At 33.2% G+C, this 18,240-nt stretch overlaps 1 protein-coding gene across 1 annotated transcript; it reads right to left on the bottom strand.

Annotated features, from left to right (window-relative positions):
* Positions 1–725: 725 nt before the first annotated feature.
* LOC100367213 (uncharacterized) lies at positions 726–18,010 on the bottom strand. Its single transcript, XM_006816694.3, has 18 exons — positions 17,853–18,010; positions 14,793–14,876; positions 13,758–13,875; positions 12,735–12,789; positions 11,312–11,359; positions 11,042–11,099; positions 10,348–10,390; positions 9,118–9,163; positions 8,412–8,478; positions 7,812–7,902; positions 6,759–6,845; positions 5,291–5,354; positions 4,826–4,905; positions 4,493–4,574; positions 4,003–4,060; positions 2,989–3,014; positions 2,807–2,886; positions 726–1,794 (listed from the first exon to the last, which is right to left on the bottom strand). The coding sequence occupies exons 1-18, from the start codon at positions 17,908–17,910 to the stop codon at positions 1,722–1,724; spliced, it is 1,218 nt and encodes a 405-aa protein (XP_006816757.1). The 5' UTR covers positions 17,911–18,010; the 3' UTR covers positions 726–1,721.
* Between the last annotated feature and the right edge of the window lie 230 nt (positions 18,011–18,240).

Raw genomic sequence — 18,240 nt, 5'->3', positions numbered from 1 at the left:
GAACACATTCCTACAACAATGCAAGAGAATAGTTTCAGACTTACAGAAGCCCTTTCCTACAACTATGCGAGACAATATGCACATGCGTGTTCTAAATGTCGTGGAGAGAAAAGTAAACTTTTAAAAGTTTGCATTACCATAAAAACACATCAAAGGCACAGAGACGGGCATATTTTGTGGTGTTTTGATTTTCAAGAAGTCTGCATTGTATCAAAAAGGTCGTTAGATGTGTATTGAAAAATCAGTTGAAACGAACTGTTTTTGATTTTGTAGAACAAGCAAATGTCCAGTAAAGTGCCCTTGGAATATATAATTACTACCAATATTTCGTTTGTGGCATATTATACGTGTCAGCATCAGTCTGATTTGTAGATGTGGTTTTATTAATCTTGTGCTTTTCGTTTAATGTATACGTACTACTCAATGCCGAAATCATTCGAATAGAGACGCAAGTGTTCATGGTCCTTCACTCATATTCATCATGTAATGCATATATATATATATTCTATTACCTGGCTATGGGTATTAAATTATTGTAATTTTAATCGCTACTGCATAATTTGTGGTCAAATACATCACTCAACAACGTTATTTGTATCAGTGGTTTATAGTCATACCCATTTAAGCCCTTTTGGTTTGGTTCTTTGTTTTAGTGAGTACATGTACCTTATCTTGTCAACAACATTCTTAAAATACCCAGCAACAAAAACCAAACACATTTACAGTTCTACGCTAGAAAAATACAGTTTTTATTGGACAATTATGCATTACAAAAAACTGAATACAGCTCTTAGCATGAAATCTGAATAAATAAGAGATAATTAAAACCAATCATAAAAATAAACTATCTGTTTACTGATTCAACATAAAAACGTGTAAAAAGACCAAGCAGCACATCCTTCACTTCAGGTGCTTCATGTGAAGATGTAATTGATATATTTTTATATTGATAGAAAACTCAGTTGATACCTTGCAAACAAAATGGTAGCCATCACACTTACATAGTGGTTGATTTGAGTAGTATTTATACCACTAACAATTTATATACATGCCATAGACTGCGCCATGGCAAAAGCAAGTTCTGTACATTGACAAATGTATTACGGTACACGTACGTACTTGAATATTAGTGTTAGCTTGAGATCTAAAAAGAATTTTTCATTTCTGTCGTCAGTTATAATTATGTACATATGTAACCTAAAATAATGCAGCACAAACATTTATTTTGATTTGATTATACTGAGAACACATTATGTGATTTGTTATAAATGATCTGTGAGAAATCGCTTTTGAAATGTGAGTTTTGAGAAATGACTTTTAATAAATAACTTGGGACTTGGGAGTCATTTGATTTTATTTCTTTCCATTCTCAACACATCCTCAAATACGGCAAAATGTCAACAAGATAAAATATTTCTAAAAAAAAAAATATTTATGTACTAAAACCTGCCAAGCATATAGTGGAGTAAAGTAAAACAAACCAACATTCCTTTAGCCCAGCTACACTGGAAATAATTGTATGAAAAAAATTAATCATAAACACATAAAACAACAAAAATGTATTAAAAAAATGTGCTGGTCATGTGAATTTTGACTTGAGTAGAACAATGATTGTGTTACATTGAAATTTTAACTTGAGTAGATTAATAGACAACAACTGTGCCACATATGAATTTGGACTTGAGTAGATTAATAGACAACAGGACGTGATAGAGCTTGACTTAGGAACAATCCATGAATAAGAGTTTGTTTGGAGTATCAGCAGGTATTTCTGTAATCTTGTCCTTGGTAGCACTGTAATACAAATCATAAATTATGGTATAAGTGAAGACGTCAAGGTTTTCTGGTTGTCAAGGTTTTCTCTTTGCTTACCTTGTTTGAACAACAGTGATTCTCATCATCATCAAATGTTTATAAACTATGGAAACTACTATAAAACATGTCTTTTTCACTAATTTAGTGAGAGAACTGATTCGCTGACTCAAGATATCGCTAATGACTTTTTTATAAATTCAAAATGGACGCCAAGCAACGTCTTTTTTCTACACACACACTTTGTAAACAACACACAAAAAAACGTACTGACATGATAGATATACTTCATTGAAAAGTAAATCGTCACAAAAAAATAAATGTATTATTTATTGTGGTCATTATTTCAATGAAAATAAATTAAGTGATACTGATATATTAGTAGTACTTAGTAATTTTTAAGTCCCAATACAAAAGGTCAATGTTCTGGATGTAATGATACCCGCCTTTTCAAATCCCTGTTGAATCAGTGTTTTATCATTGCGAACAGAATCTAATTACACTTGACAGTTTTTCATTGTTTTCTAGAGGGGATAAAGGCGCATTTGTTTTAGTGTGCGACAGACAAGTATTGTGAAAACAGGAAATCAACAATGACAAAGATTCGCTAAATCAATATTTCGCTATTACGTAATTTGCCACAATTCGCATTTTTAACATGTTTTACAGTATATTTCTCATTTCTACACACACAATGAAGTAAAACAAAACAATATTAGATATCCATGTATTAATAGCTCAGGTGGCAATATACATGGAGTATTATTTAACTTGCCTATTAGGGTTAATTAATGATAAAAATGATAAAAGTCAGAAAAATTTACATAATTATCTTTCCAAGAAATTCAGATATCACAGTTAATATAATACCATGGAAACCAACATACTCGCTTGAGGTTTACAGCAATATCATATCATATGGCCTTATGTGCCAGAAGACATGAAGAGGATAGATGTGATGAGATGAGATGAGATATCATGGTATGTGACTTACTTCATATCCAACCACTTTTTCACTTCAGCTGGAGTAGGTGTTGACTTCAACGAGCTGATGTACTTGGCAGCCACACCAGCCTAATGAAACATTAAGCAAAAGATAAGCATGGTAAAATCAAACAAATAGTTAACAACATCAACAACATAAGCTAGAAACACCAAAGCTAAATATTTACTCACCACATGAGGGCTGGACATGGACGTTCCTAGAGAAAATAACAATATGTTGGTGTGAATGGAAAGATTCACTTGGTTTTACATATAGTATCCATGGCAACATTGCCTATACAATAACTAGACTTTCGGAATTCGAATAAGCCTTTGTAAACTTTATGTAATATTGTACTACTTTGTGCTAACAGTGTGCTAACATTCAATAACAGTTTTCATTCAGTTTTTGACCCATTGTCCCCATTGTTATAAAAGAGGAGCTATGAAATGCACATACAAGTGACAAAACAACTCATGATGGGCTGCAAAAAGAAACGACTAAAATTAACTCACTAAAACATGTTGAAAAAGTGACATGTAATTTTAGCAAATTGTGGTAAAATGACGTAATAGCGAAATGTTGATTTAGCGAATCTTTGTCATTGTTGATTTCCTGTTTTCACAATACTTGTCTGTCGCTCGCCAAAACAATTGCGCAGTTATCACCTCCATAAAACAAAGAAAAAATGTCAAGTGTTATTTGATTTTGTTTGCAATGACAAAAAACTGATTCAACAGGGATTTGAAAAAGCGGGTATCGTTGCTGCGTTACATCCAGAATATTGACTTTTTATATTGGGTCTCAAAAATTACTAAGAACAAAGAAAATTTTTTTTTGCATTGTTACAAAGTGTGTGTGGAGAAAAAAGACGTTGTTTGGCGGCCATTTTGAATTTATGATAAAGTCATTAGCGACATCTTGAATTAGTGAATTAGTTCTCTCGCTAAATTCGCTAAAAAGACATGTTTTACAGTAATTTGACAACTCAGACACTAACGATAGTCACCTATGGTCTTGATTCTTGACTCCTTAATCCTTAACAGTTTGTTAACTATCAGTAAATGAGTCTTGCACACAATGATGATTGTTCGTGTATTTTAGATCTGTACTTGGTATTTACTATTGTATACTTGTATATGTGCATTATGAAGATAATGTCTGCATATATTTACTACCAGATTACGTGCATACAATTTACTCACCAGATAAAGTGATATCAGCAAAGGGTCCATCAATACCACAGGATGTGATACCCTCACCCTATGTAAGAAATACACAGTGATACAAAAATCTTTTCTAATATAGTGACATTTGGGTGGGAATGTTATATGCATAAATGACAAAAAATGTCATTAGGCATATATTGGCTACGGATCCACATATAATGGCTACGGATCCACATATAATGGCTACGGATCCACATATAATGGCTACGGATCCACATATAATGGCTACGAATCCACATATAATGGCTACGGATCCACATATAATGGCTACGGATCCACATATAATGGCTACGGATCCACATATAATGGCTACGGATCCACATATAATGGCTACGGATCCACATATTTCACAATAGCAATCAGAAAATAAAGCTGCATTGTTGCACATCTCCTCAAAGTCCAAGGTATGCATGATACAATGCTGACCAAATGACACTGAAATTGACAAGATACACATGATATTTACCGGTGCCAGTATATTCACACATGTTCCGGCATTGGAGAAAACACAGAACTGGTCAGTGTTTGTTGTACACCCAACAGTAATCCTGAAAAAAAAAATGCTATGATTTTAAAAAAGTTCTAGCACACATGACACAAATATTATTATCAGATACGAGTGATATTACTTCTAAAAATCATATTCTTATTTGGAGTAGGCAGTATCCAACAATCTACTCAAGAAGTGCATTTTATGTTGAATGAATTTTACAACCAATCAAATTTGAGTTAGCATTCTACACTTGACTGAACTTCCATGACAATTCATGATTCATGTGGAGTGTACTAATTAACTTACACTTTGTCCACACTGGCGGGTGAAACCAGACATGCATCAGTTCCGTAATCATTGCCAGCCGCAGCAATGAATGTAATGCCCTGCAAAGGAAGTAACATCTATTAGTATTCAATATTACAACTTCAGTAAACCTGAATATTCAAGTGATTTAGCACAAGTGTTACACACCGATGACAAAAATCAAAAAGAAAATTACATGTTGTATATGTTGAGAAATTAAAGTTTTCTTCAAGAGTTTTATACTTCTTGAGCACCACATTTATTTCAACCACAGTTTTGGTGCAACTTTTTCTAAATTGTTAATATTATTTTCTAATACATAATACCTACACATTTATTTTTGCATGATTACTTCCCTCAGGTTTGCTTTACAAAATCTTCAATTATTAGATGGCTGTGGAGTACAGCTCTCCTGCACAGTTTCCCCCCCTCCTCCCCCACCCAGAATACATGCAAGGTACTTACACTGCTAATAGCACTTTCTACTGCACGATTCATGGCAACAGAAAACCCTCCTCCTAATGACATGCTGTAATAGGATCATTTATATATGAGTTTTTTAACATTAAATGTTTTGCTGGAAGATTTGATGTCAACATATGTCATTTCACTGTCAGCCATCATCATGACACTATGTCATTTCACTGTCAAATTCCCTACTACTGGTACTCGCATAAAAACAATCACGTTTTATAATACAAACCCACATTTTGAAACAATTCTTTTGCGATATGGCAATCCTTATTAAAGGTTGTAGTGTCATACATAGAAGCTGCTATTATAAAACCCACATTTGAAAAGGACATTTATTTAACCACAATTATATTAGCCCAGAAAACATAGAAATATATATTAACAAGTCATTGTCAATGACACGTCCCCGTTCCATTCATATTTGAGTGACATATACATTCAAAGCAGATCATGACCGAAATGCACCTGCATATGTACAACACATTGTACTAAATCTGAACAAAATCCATCCATGCATGACTGAGATCTGGTTCCGGAATTGTGAAAATACGTGATTTTAATGCATTTTCGGTCTTAAAATGGCCATCATTCAGCTATTGTTAAGCGGATCATGAAACAAATGCACATATCTATTTGTGACATGATGCACCTTGTGTGTGTGAAGTTTGAACTTGATCAATCCAGACATGTCTTGGATACGGATCCAGAACTGAATTCTTTAAGAAAATGGCCGCCAGTCGGCCATTTCGAACTTGATCCGGAAAAAAAAATGACGTGCATCAAGGTCCTATTATGTTTAATGTAAGTACCAAATTTGAATGAAATCCGTCCATGCACAACTGAGATCCGGGTTCGGAATGGTGAAAATGTGCGATTTCAATGCATTTTCGGCCTTAAAGCGGCCGCCATTTGGCTATCGTTAATGGGATCATGAAACAAATGCACATACATATTTGTGACATGATGTACCTTGTGTGTGTGAAGTTTGAACTTGATCAATCCAGACATGTCTCGGATACGGATCCAGAACTGAATTCTTTAAAACAAAATGGCCGCCAGTCGGCCATTTCGAACTTGATCCGAAAAAAAAATGACGTGCATCAAGGTCCTATTATGTTTAATGTATGTACCAAATTTGAACGAAATCCGTCCATGCATAACTGAGATCCGGGTCTAGAATGGTGAAAATGTGCGATTTTGATGCATTTTCGGCCTTAAAATGGCCGCTATTTGGCTATCGTTAATCGGATCATGAAAAAAATGCATGTGCATATGTCCCATATAATGTGTGATGTATGAGTGAAGTTTGAACATAATCGGTCCATGCATGTTCGAGATACAGGTGATCACGGACGGACGGACGGACGGACGCACACAGGGCAAAACATAAAGTCCCCGTTTTCGGACTCCGTCCGAACGGGGACTAACAATATCCAACAAAACTAGGGAGTTTACTTACTTTGCTACTGACCCCTTAGCATTTGTGCTTTTAGTCTTTTTTGTCAAGTGATTGTCTTCTACCCATCTTACACCGTCAATGATGGCACTGCACACAAGAATAAACGATACAAATAATAAAACATACCATGTTGATAAACATTGATTTTCCCACAATCCAATGCGCTCTTCTAATGGAAATCACAAATATGAGGTTTGACCTGGGCGCGACTTGCACTAATTACCACTAGTGACTCCCTCGATACCTTGGTTGATCAAAGTTGTCATCATTGTTCATACGAGAACCAAATATTTCATGTGATGACTACCGACCATTAGAGGTAATTCTGAGATCAATTCAATTAAATTCGTTTATTTAAAGTCAGTTTGAAATACCTAGCCAAAGGCTAATATCACTGACTAAATAGAAAATGCAAATGCAAATGAAAGATACATAAATAACTTCAAAGCTCTAAAAACCATGTACATGCGATAGCATGTGAAACTTTCCACTTGCAATTGTGATAAATATAAATTGACTCTTAAACTAGCATACGCTGATTACAGATACAACAAGCAGTGACATAAATATACAACTGATTTTAGTCTTGATGATACATTTGTATATGTAAAATTGTCTCAATTGATATAATTTAATCTTCTGGGTTCATGAGGAGATGGCAGTCATTTTCTTGCCTCTTTCGGGTAAATTTGAAAAATTATTTTTTTCATGCTCATGCATTTGAAACCAAAATACCAAAGGCAAACTTAGGTCCTTCCTTGTAAACACAGTAAACCCAGGTATATCATCTATCGTCTTAACCATGCCTTGAATAATTGAAAACATGCTCTCAAACAATTACAATGATTTTTCAGGTACCGTAAAATCTGTATTAGAAGCCGCACCCATTCTTTTTGAACAATTGAGACCTAAAAATTCATCATTTCTCATAATTGATGAGCTTGATATATGACTTGTGATACCACAATAAATACAAGTTCTGTTAATTCGTATCCTACATGTGATATCAAGATGGATGATGTATTTTTTGTGAGTCAATGCTACAGTACTTACTCTGTTGATCCAGCTCCATCTCTGTTTAACACTTTCACAGCAATCAGATTTACATCTTTAGCAATTCCATACATGGCGCCACCAATGGTGCCTTGGGGAAAAAAATAAACAAATGTGACAAAACTGCATGTACAATATTCTTATTTTCATATTTATATAGATAATCAAAGAATAGTTTATAAGTATCATTATTATTATAACAATAAATAGTGTAGTACTACAAAAAACAGAATCAACCTCTCTGTCTTCATGCTCTGTAGACATACCCCCACTTTGCTTATCACATTTGCTTGCATAAATCCCCCAGCCTTACCTTAGTTCATCAACACAGTCAGGCGACCCAGTCAATCAGGTTAGCGTACAGAGGAGACGACGCTCTCACAAAATGATAAATTTTGATATTGAAATCAGTTGTTGACCATTTTATTTGATGCAGATTTTAGTATTAAATAGTTGTTACCTAACAGTTTCTTTTTTTAAGTGGTTTCTACTCAATAATCCAACCTCCATATAAAAACTACCTCTCTATAAAAGACCTTTTTAATGAAGTCTCATGGGTTGTCACTATACACAGGTTAGACTGTACAATACTTCACCTACCTGCTACGTGTGTTCCATGTCCATTTTCGTCTGTCTCAGGAGATGGCACATCAATGGTGTCAATGCCCTAAACACAAATGAACACTAATGGTCATATAAGAATTCAAAACAACTATCAGTCCACACAGAAAAGAGCAGATTCTGCTCCAGAAACTTTTCCTGGTAGGTAGGTAGGTACCCAATTTTTTTTTTAATATTGATTTCTATGCAAATTAGCTATGGTCATTCCACCAACGATGTATTTATTTTTCCATTTTAAGTACTTCCTTCTAATGTAGGGAAGCGTTTACTTGTATTTAATGGAAATGTATTTTGAAAACTAATTTTCATAAGATAATTTTTCATACCAGTAGTTAAACCTAGAAGTACAAATCTCTGCCAACCTACTTGCCATTTAATGAATCAGTTCTAATTATAAAACAATATAAAAATGGTAGGATGGATTCATTTGTAATTACCGGTACAGTTTTGAATGTATTTTTCTGTAAAATAGTTGCTAATTTTTAATCAAATAATTCACCACAAACAGTTCCAGATGAAAATTTTCAAAAAATATTGATAGCTTGGGTTCATTTTGTGAATAGTGATAAAAACTAACTTTCTTTTCGACCTACGAATATGTAATTTCTGTAATTCTTTATATAAAACAGTATCTATGGAAACAAAAAATTTCATTGATTGAATTTATATGTTTGTAATATCTTACCCATGTTGCTCTTCCTTGAAAGTCGGTATGTTCCAAATAGATTCCACTAACAAAAAAACAAAAAAAAATGGAAAAATATCATATCCATATATGGAATCATTTAAACACAAGTACACGTCATTTAAACACAAGTACACGTCATTTAAACACAAGTACACGTCATTTAGCATTCTCACGTACAAATGTAATGTACAGCTTTTGATCCATCCACAATCGAGTAGTGTATTTATCATGCTCGTGTCGCACATTTTGATTATGCATTTTACCACATCAGTCTGGGTCCTGAAAACTTTTTACTGGATTATTTGTTTAAAGACATGGTTGCAGAGACGTAGGCAATCCTAAAAGTCAGGTCGTCTTGTTTGTGGTTTCCCATAGTGAGGTTATGTCGCCATTATGGTGGTTAAAATGTGCGATGCAAGCGTGATGAATAAAATATGGTACTTGAATGTGTGGCGCAATAGTTATAAATGTACGACACCTTCATGTGATAAATGAGTGGTGTGAATGAAAAACGAAATTAATCACAAGTTGTGCAAATGCTGTACTGTATCAACATTATATTTCTCACACACATGTACATGTCATCTGTGCTGTTATACCAAGACATCTGTTGAAAATGCTGACCTGCGCTAGATTTCTTCAATATTTATTTGAACACTAAGAACCACAGATTTGACCTTATATACAAATATACCTTTGACCTTAAAGTGTAAGTATTGGGATTACGATAGGAACATGTGTGCCAAATTCGGTAGCTTTATTGTGAACATGCATATACTGACACTTTTGAGCTTTAGTCCCTAAAAATTGACATATTATGTGGGTTACATAGGAAACCTGTGTGCCAAGTTTAAAGTTCCTAGCTATTAAACCTTGTAGCCAAATACTGATCACACATACATGTACAGCAGTAAACACCCTACTTGCATTGTGCTAGCACATGTAATGATACAAGTCTACAACCCTCTATTTTTAGAAACATTGCAAATGATAATATATTATTAAATAGTATTTTAAGGTAATATTAAATGACACATAAATATTTTGTTTTGAAATAGTGGACTAAAACATCTAAAGAACTGGGTAAAATTTGTTTACAATATTACCAGTTATGATACCATTTATTCAAATTGTAAGTACAAGATTCTCTATAATGAGATTTCATAAAATTTCATAGGGAATCTAATAATAGAGTAAGACCTGCACAATAGTGGTCAATATACTCACGTGTCAATTACATAGGCATCGACACCATCACCAGTAGCATCACCTAGACAAAACATAATACAAATGTAATAATATCTTTATTACATTTTTAAAAATACAATTTTTCTATCAGTTTATAGCTATATGAATATATAAATGAATGGATTAGAAAAACAGGATGTCAATTTTATAAATCAAGTGAATATTCATTTCTTAAAATGAATAGTGTATTTTTCATTAAATAAATGAATTTCTGAAGATTTGTGTTGGTTTGGGGGGAAAATATAATATTGAAAAGTACCTCTTTTTGTTGGGTTTGATTTTTACATATTTAAAGAAAGTGTATTTCATCTTTTATGTCATGCAATGAACAATGTCTATAAATCTTATTTTCTAACAGTTTTTGGTTGGGTGTGTCTTCCTTTTTCAATAGTTACTAAAATTCTTTGTTTTGAATTTAACACAATCAATCAAATAATCTTCTAAATTGTAAACATATTTTAAATTTAGTGTATGTTCTTACTTTTTCATACACAACAGTGTTATATGACCATATGTTATATGGAAATCACAACTCGCACATTTCCTACCCTACACTGTAGTTGTAAGTTTGATAAAATAAAATTAAATTAAATATTAGTGTACATCTTTCACCCTTACAATTGCAAACATTGTTTGTCATTGCAATACTGGTGACTATGTTTTGAATACCTACGTGCATATGAGTAAATTCCATCCAGTCGTAAGGCACGCTCCGTAGTACGAACAAGACCCTGAAATAGAAATCACAGTAACATCAGAAACTGTTAATGCAATAGCAAAGTATGGGATGAATGAGTTTTGAGTTGAATGAGTTAGCAATTATTTGGAGAAACATCTTTCTAGTATAATGTAGTAAAAGAAAGTTGGCTAGAATATACACTGTGGATAGTTGATGAAATTAGAGAATTGAAACAATGTGCATTGCGAATATATTGTCACTTACCCATTCAGCATTTCGTTGATCAATACAGTTTTGTGACGCTCTCATTATCTGCAAAAAAGTGGGGCAAAATTGTAATTTTCAAAAAAATTCTCCAAAAATCCTATACATTCATCCCGTTTTACTTACCATACAAGTCATTGAAAATGACACAGTCCCCATTAAATTTTGGAAAGTTCTCTTTGTGCTCGTCATAATAAAGCGGAGTGCTTGTCGCGAGCGTGTCCTTGAAACTTGAGTTCCAAGTGGCGTATACAACAGATTGTTTATTTACATCAAAACACGAGTTCATTGTAGTAGTAATATGGCCAAAAATAAAAACAGCCATTATTCAGCCATCTTTGATCTGATTATGAAACACACTGATATGTATGATGTATGTGTACATAAATTGTGGAAATATAGCAGTAAGGCCAAAAAGTCAGATGGCTGTCAATCGGCCATCCTTGACCAGATTTTGAAACAAATTGTCATGAACATGCATCCTAACATGTATAAAGTACATGTATGTGCCAAATTTGAATGACAACTGACAAAGCATGTCCAAAATACAACATTTTCAAAAAACAAGATGGCTGCCAATCAGCCATTTTGAATCAAATCGCTAAACCACTGCATGTGCATATGTCCCACATAAAGTACTAGGCACATGCAAAGAATGAACAGAATCGGTCCAAGAAATTCTGAAATATGACTCTGGACGGACGCACAGATGCACGGTCGCATGGACGGAGACCGAATTATAAGTCCCTGTTTTCGGACTTCGTCGAAACGGGGACTAAAAATGTGGCAGAGATGTGTCACCATGCAGTACTTCCAAACCTTTACACCTTTCTAGACAGCCAAAACATGACAAAACATACCTCTAATATCAGATGCATGTAATTTTCTCAAAATGTACACCCTTTCACAGACTTGGTTTTTTTTTTTTTTACACTAGAGATGAATTATACAAGTCCACCAGAATTAACCAATTTCATTGTCTTGAGTGAAGCTTGTAAGCAATTTATGAACATTATATTTATAATTTCAAACAATTTTGCACAAGAAGGAACCCTTTCTGGCAGCATATAGATATATCTACATGTATATACTGTAAAATACTTTATTTTCGCTTGGAATAAATTTTCGCTATTTTCGCTGAACAAATGATTCAGTGAAAATAAAATCCAGCAAATATACTTTTTTTTCTATATTTGTCACTGCTAAAAAATTTTACGATACTCATTGACATGCGAAATTTACAAAATTTTTTCTCTTGCAAAAAAACAACAATTTATATTATCACGCAAGGTACGCTACTGGTAACAATTAACTCAACAAAAGAGAAATATCAGGTTATTAATAATGTGAAAAATAAACACATGAGCTTGCCAATGAAACAATACACAACAATATTTCTGCTTCAAACCATACAACTACACACCTGGTTAGCTTCAATGAATTCTATTTCCGGCATTTCTTGCAATCTCTTCACAGTACTAGATTTCATACAGAGAGAAATCGTTACTTTTATTCGGATGATGTGGAAGGTTTTGTTGAGAGTGATACATGTATATTATGTATAACTTGTGTTATAGTTTTCTAGAACATGGTTGGTTTGAAGTCGACGTGCAAGAGTCTTCAAGTGAGAACACATTCGCTCAACTGCATTGATGCATTATCCTCTAATTTATATGAAAATTTTTTTTTAATCATTTCTAATGAATAGAATGCATTTTACTTCATAAAGTCCCATGTATTATCTGTGTAACCCACACACAGTATTATCACATATATCTTAAAAGGAGGTTTTGTTTACCCATGACCTTGTATATATAATAACATTCGTTTGAATTAAATTGCATAATAACACAATTTACCAGTTTTCAATAAAATAATATAAGGTTATTACGAGGATACCTCAAAGTATGCACGAAGACAGTACAGCTGGATATCAAACGACGCGCAGCGGAGGTGGATGTGCGGCGTACTGTCTGAGTGCATATTTTGAGGTATTCTCGCAATAACCTTATTTTTATACATCTTTTCCTTGCAAGAATACACCATGGCAATCAAAAATGTTTAGAACAAAATCAGCAAACTACTTTGTATGGAGTCCGGTCAAACTCTGGCGGCAGCCATGTTTGTTTTTGTTATTAGAGGAAACTTACACGGGTAAATCATTCCATATTTGGAATTTTCATTTCCTAATATGGTAGGATGAAAATACCCTGTAAAAATTACAGCACGCTGTAACTTATGGCGTTACGATGACAGATGTATAATAATATAGCATTTATCTCTAGTTGAGTTATTTTCTATTTGAACTGCATCAATATCACACAACTCATTTAATAGTGAATAATTTGATAGCGAATCTTGCTTATCCATGAAAAACACAAAATCAAAACTGGTTCTGTGATTTTTTACACATATATAAATTCTATACTTGAAATAATATTTTTACCTTAGAGAACCTTGAAATGAATAACCCATAAAATGACTCATCTTGAATTCTCGTAGTATTTTAAAAGACGTGTTCTGGTTTGAGATGAGGCTATTGACATTCTTAAAGTGCTTTACAACTGAAACAAGAAGAGATTTGAATATTATTGCATCACATACAAAATACACTGTTAATTATTGGTTACATAAAAATAATTCAAATCACCTACACTGCTAATTATTGGTTTCATAAAGATAATTCAAATCGCATACACTGCTAATTATTGGTTACATAAAAACAATTCAAATTGCATACATTGCTAAATTAATGGTGACAAAAAAACAATTCAAATTGCACACACTGCTAATTATTGGTTATATAAAAATAATTCAAATCACATATATTGCTAATTATTGGTTATATAAAAATAAATTCAAATCGCATACATTGCTAATTATTGGTTATATAAAAATAATTCAAATCGCATACACTGCTAATTATTGGTTACATAAAAATAATTCAAATCGTCTACACTGCTAATTATTGGTTATATAAAAATAATTCAAATCGATCGCATACATGGCTAATTATTGGTTATATAAAATAATTCAAATCGCATACACTGCTAATTATTGGTTACATAAAAATAATTCAAATCGCATACACTGCTAATTATTGGTTACATAAAAATAATTCAAATCGCATACAATGCATGAAATAATTCAAATCACAAGTACTGCTTATAATTGGTTACATAAAAAAATTCAAATCTCATACACTGCTAATTATTGGTTACATAAAAATAATTCAAATTGAAGGCACTGCTAATTACTGGGTACAAAAAATAATTCAAACCACATGTACATGTTGTATGAAATGAATGCTATTTTCAAAACATAGTTTTAAAAAATATAATCCTGTACAAATAGTATCCCCATTTCTTCATAAAATATAAAACAAAAACATTGGAAAAATATTGAATGCTGCTCATTAATTTGATCTGATCATGTGGTTGGTGTATGAGTCATCCATTCAGACTGTCAATTTCTCATCTACCTGCTTCAACTGAAGTGTTGCTTTGAAATACCACAATGTATTCATCAGCAATCAATGTCTTTGAGTCTAATTGATAAACAGGAGCTGGAATGAAAGCAAAAAATAATTATAAAAATGTTATAAAACCCGAATTATCCAGAAGTAAAATATCAAGTATGAGAGAATTAACACTTCAAAGATGTAGACAATAAACACTAATCAAATTATTAACAATTATCAACGCATGCCACCAACAAATTAATTAAAGATCAATTGTTTTAAATCATATCAATCTAGATATAGAAGCCCATCTTCACTCTAAAATCAAGGTACATTGTACAACCTTTAGGGACGACGTCAAAAGATCGATGTCGGATAAAAAACTTATTTCCTTTAGTTTGGGGGTGGGGGGTTTTGACCTCAAAAAGTTCCCATCCTACAAAAACGATTTTATTTTTTAATGAAGTCAAAAAAATCTTGGAGTATTTTTAGTTCGTTTTTTCTATCCAATCATGGACAGAAATAACCGAAAAAAGAAAAAAAAACAGAAAAATAGTTTGGTTCGAGTGTAAATCTGTACGTCAAATGAGGTGCATTTGTAAAATTTGTTTACACCCACCCGACAACCAACTGCTATGCAATACTACTGTCTGATTATCAATTTGTATTTAATGGTGAATGTAGTCTGACGCCATGACCAATATTTATCAATTAAGTTTCAGTGGGGGGTAGGGGGGTTCGGATAAAAAGTAAAGGAATTAAGTTTTTTATCCGACATCGATCTTTTGACGTCGTCCCTTAGTTGGTCAGTAAATAGAATCCTCTGTTGAATGAGTACTGAGAAGAAATATCAAAAATACAACTGATATACCGGTAGATACAGATTATATAAATTATAAAATATCCATATTAATCAACATTTGCCAAAAAACATATATATAACATGCTTATATCAGTATTTAAATAATAACTAATTATATATGTCTTATGTAATAATTAAATAATAATTCATTTGATTTTCTATTTCCATTATTTTTATTTTTTTTTAAATATATATTCAAATATGTAAATAAACAGTAACAATTAAAAAACAATAAGACTAGAATAAAAAATGCATTTTCAAAATAAACAAAAAAAATTACCGGTATATATATATAGATTTATTCTCCAATTATTTACAATACAATCTTGAAATCACCCCCCTCCCCCAAATAACCAAGCTCCTAGTTGAAACACTAATTAAAATTGAAATAACTAGTTGGGTGTATTGTACACACACACAGGTGATCCACCTACCTATCTTTCCACAGGTTCTTTACATATGCAAATATAACAAATTATTAGTTAACATATATGCTAAATATATGAAAATTAAAAACCATTTACATGTATATAGGTTTTTTATTTATGTGGAAAATTATGCTGTTTTTGATATGAGCAGTGTTCTCTCCAGCATGGTGGTTCATTTGCATAAAAATATGAGGTTTTTTTTAATGATATCATTAGCATAAGAATAACTTCCATTTTTTTTTGAGAGAGAGTTTGAGCATGGTAAAGCCACTGAGCTCAAATATGTGAAATTTCTGAGAGAACACAGAGTTGTGATTTGATTACTACAACTCACAGGGTTCTTATGTTTGCTAATTATATAGTAGTTACATGCAGTATACTCATTGCATAGGCCATCCAGACTGAATTTACAAATTTCAGAACAAATCAATAGTCATGGAATCCGTATATCACTAAAATTTGGACAACAGAGTCTAACACCCACCTCCCCATCCAACTCGACCCGACCAGATAATTTATGTGGTGCCATTTCCTTGCATGTGCTTGTTCAACCTTAATGATTGTGCAATTGAAGTGGCCATCTTTGACTGGTGCCTGGATATTTCAAGAAACTAAATACCACCTTTGTATGAAAAGAAATAATTCTAATACCTCGCTTATTTGTAACTACTCACGGTCTCCGAGTTTGACTAGTGTTGAAGTAAAAATGAAAACAAAAAGCATTTCAATATATTTAGAAAAAAGGTCTGCTATTGGGTAGTAGTAATTAATGGGTGTTTTGCAATGAATTTAAAAAAAAACGTCTCAAATTCAAGACATCAGATACTGTAAAATGTAGCTGCAATTAAACATGTATCCATGACAACAAGAATAATAATTGTACTGATTCCGCTAGTAACACCATTATAAAACTGGATTGTGAATGATATTACGATTTAATTAGCTAATTCAGTGAATATCATGCAATGGTTATAGTTGTTCCTGTACACTGGCAATATGTACCAGTATATGTATTTTCCAAAGACATGTTTTTTTTTTGAAAACCATGACATTAGAACAAGACTACACTCTGCACATAAATAATTCATTGCATCATTGCATCACAGCAACAGAAGTGAAAGCTGTCCAAGGAGTGACAAATAAAAATCCCCTTTCGAGTCCTCACATGACTGCTTTACAACAACGGCAAGTCAGTCAACACATAGCACTTTTACTTTCGTATGAATTGTTTCTGCTGTATTTGTATGGTCTATGCAATATACAAAACAAGAATACAGAGTTTACACTGCAGCCCCCTAATGCGATTTAATAAGAGCCTTCAAATAACCATAGTGTTCCGAAAAGGGGCTTATACAATTTAAATGGAGAAAGGTACTGGAGGGGCAGGGTTAGTATTAAAGTTACGGGTGAGGGGCCCCAAGGAAATCTAATATTAATTTTTTAGTAATCTGACCAATGTTTGAAGATTTTTTCCCCGAAAAAGTTCCAATATCTGGGAAAATTTCAGAGAAAATTAACCCATTTGGGCGGCACCAATAAGTGCCCCCCCCCCCTCCCTCCCGGAACCACACTGTCATACTTCAAGTTCAACACCATCCCATTGTCCCGAGCTTAATTTAGATTTCACGCTGGATACTTCTTGCTGGTCGTATTGAAAAATACTATCAAGGAAGAATTGTGTGTTTCGTGACCAGTCTATTACCTACAAAATGTTATCATTGACATTGAGCAGCCAAACGTTCACACCTTCATTCAACTTCAAGCGCACATGTATACAGACAAAATACCTACCTTTACCAGACTCGGCAACCGACAGCAGCGCAATACTCAGCAAGATAACGCGAAACATTCTGACAATACAGTACAACCTTGCAATGTCGAGGAGTTGTCAAAATACTTTTCAAGATACTAGTATTTTTCGGCCCAACTCGCGCCGAATTTGCATGCAAACAAACTTCCGGGTTACTGTGTCACGTGAAAGTCAATCAATTTCACAAGTCAGGTGATCACAAATAATATAATCAATAACTGCCACTGAGGGCGCTCGATTAGATACCGCTTTTGATTGTGACTCAAAAAAAAGTATTATACACACTGACTAAAATAAAATCAGACTAGTCACCGTCTGGTGTTACTCGACCAAACGACCAGTCTTATCGACTGCCAGTGTGCTTTTGAT

This window comes from Saccoglossus kowalevskii, chromosome 8 (assembly GCF_978046115.1).
Source record: "Saccoglossus kowalevskii chromosome 8, keSacKowa6.1, whole genome shotgun sequence".
NCBI classification, from domain to species: domain Eukaryota; kingdom Metazoa; phylum Hemichordata; class Enteropneusta; family Harrimaniidae; genus Saccoglossus; species Saccoglossus kowalevskii.
The sequence above is the reverse complement of the archived record's forward strand: the minus strand, read 5'-3'. Positions and strand labels throughout refer to the sequence as shown.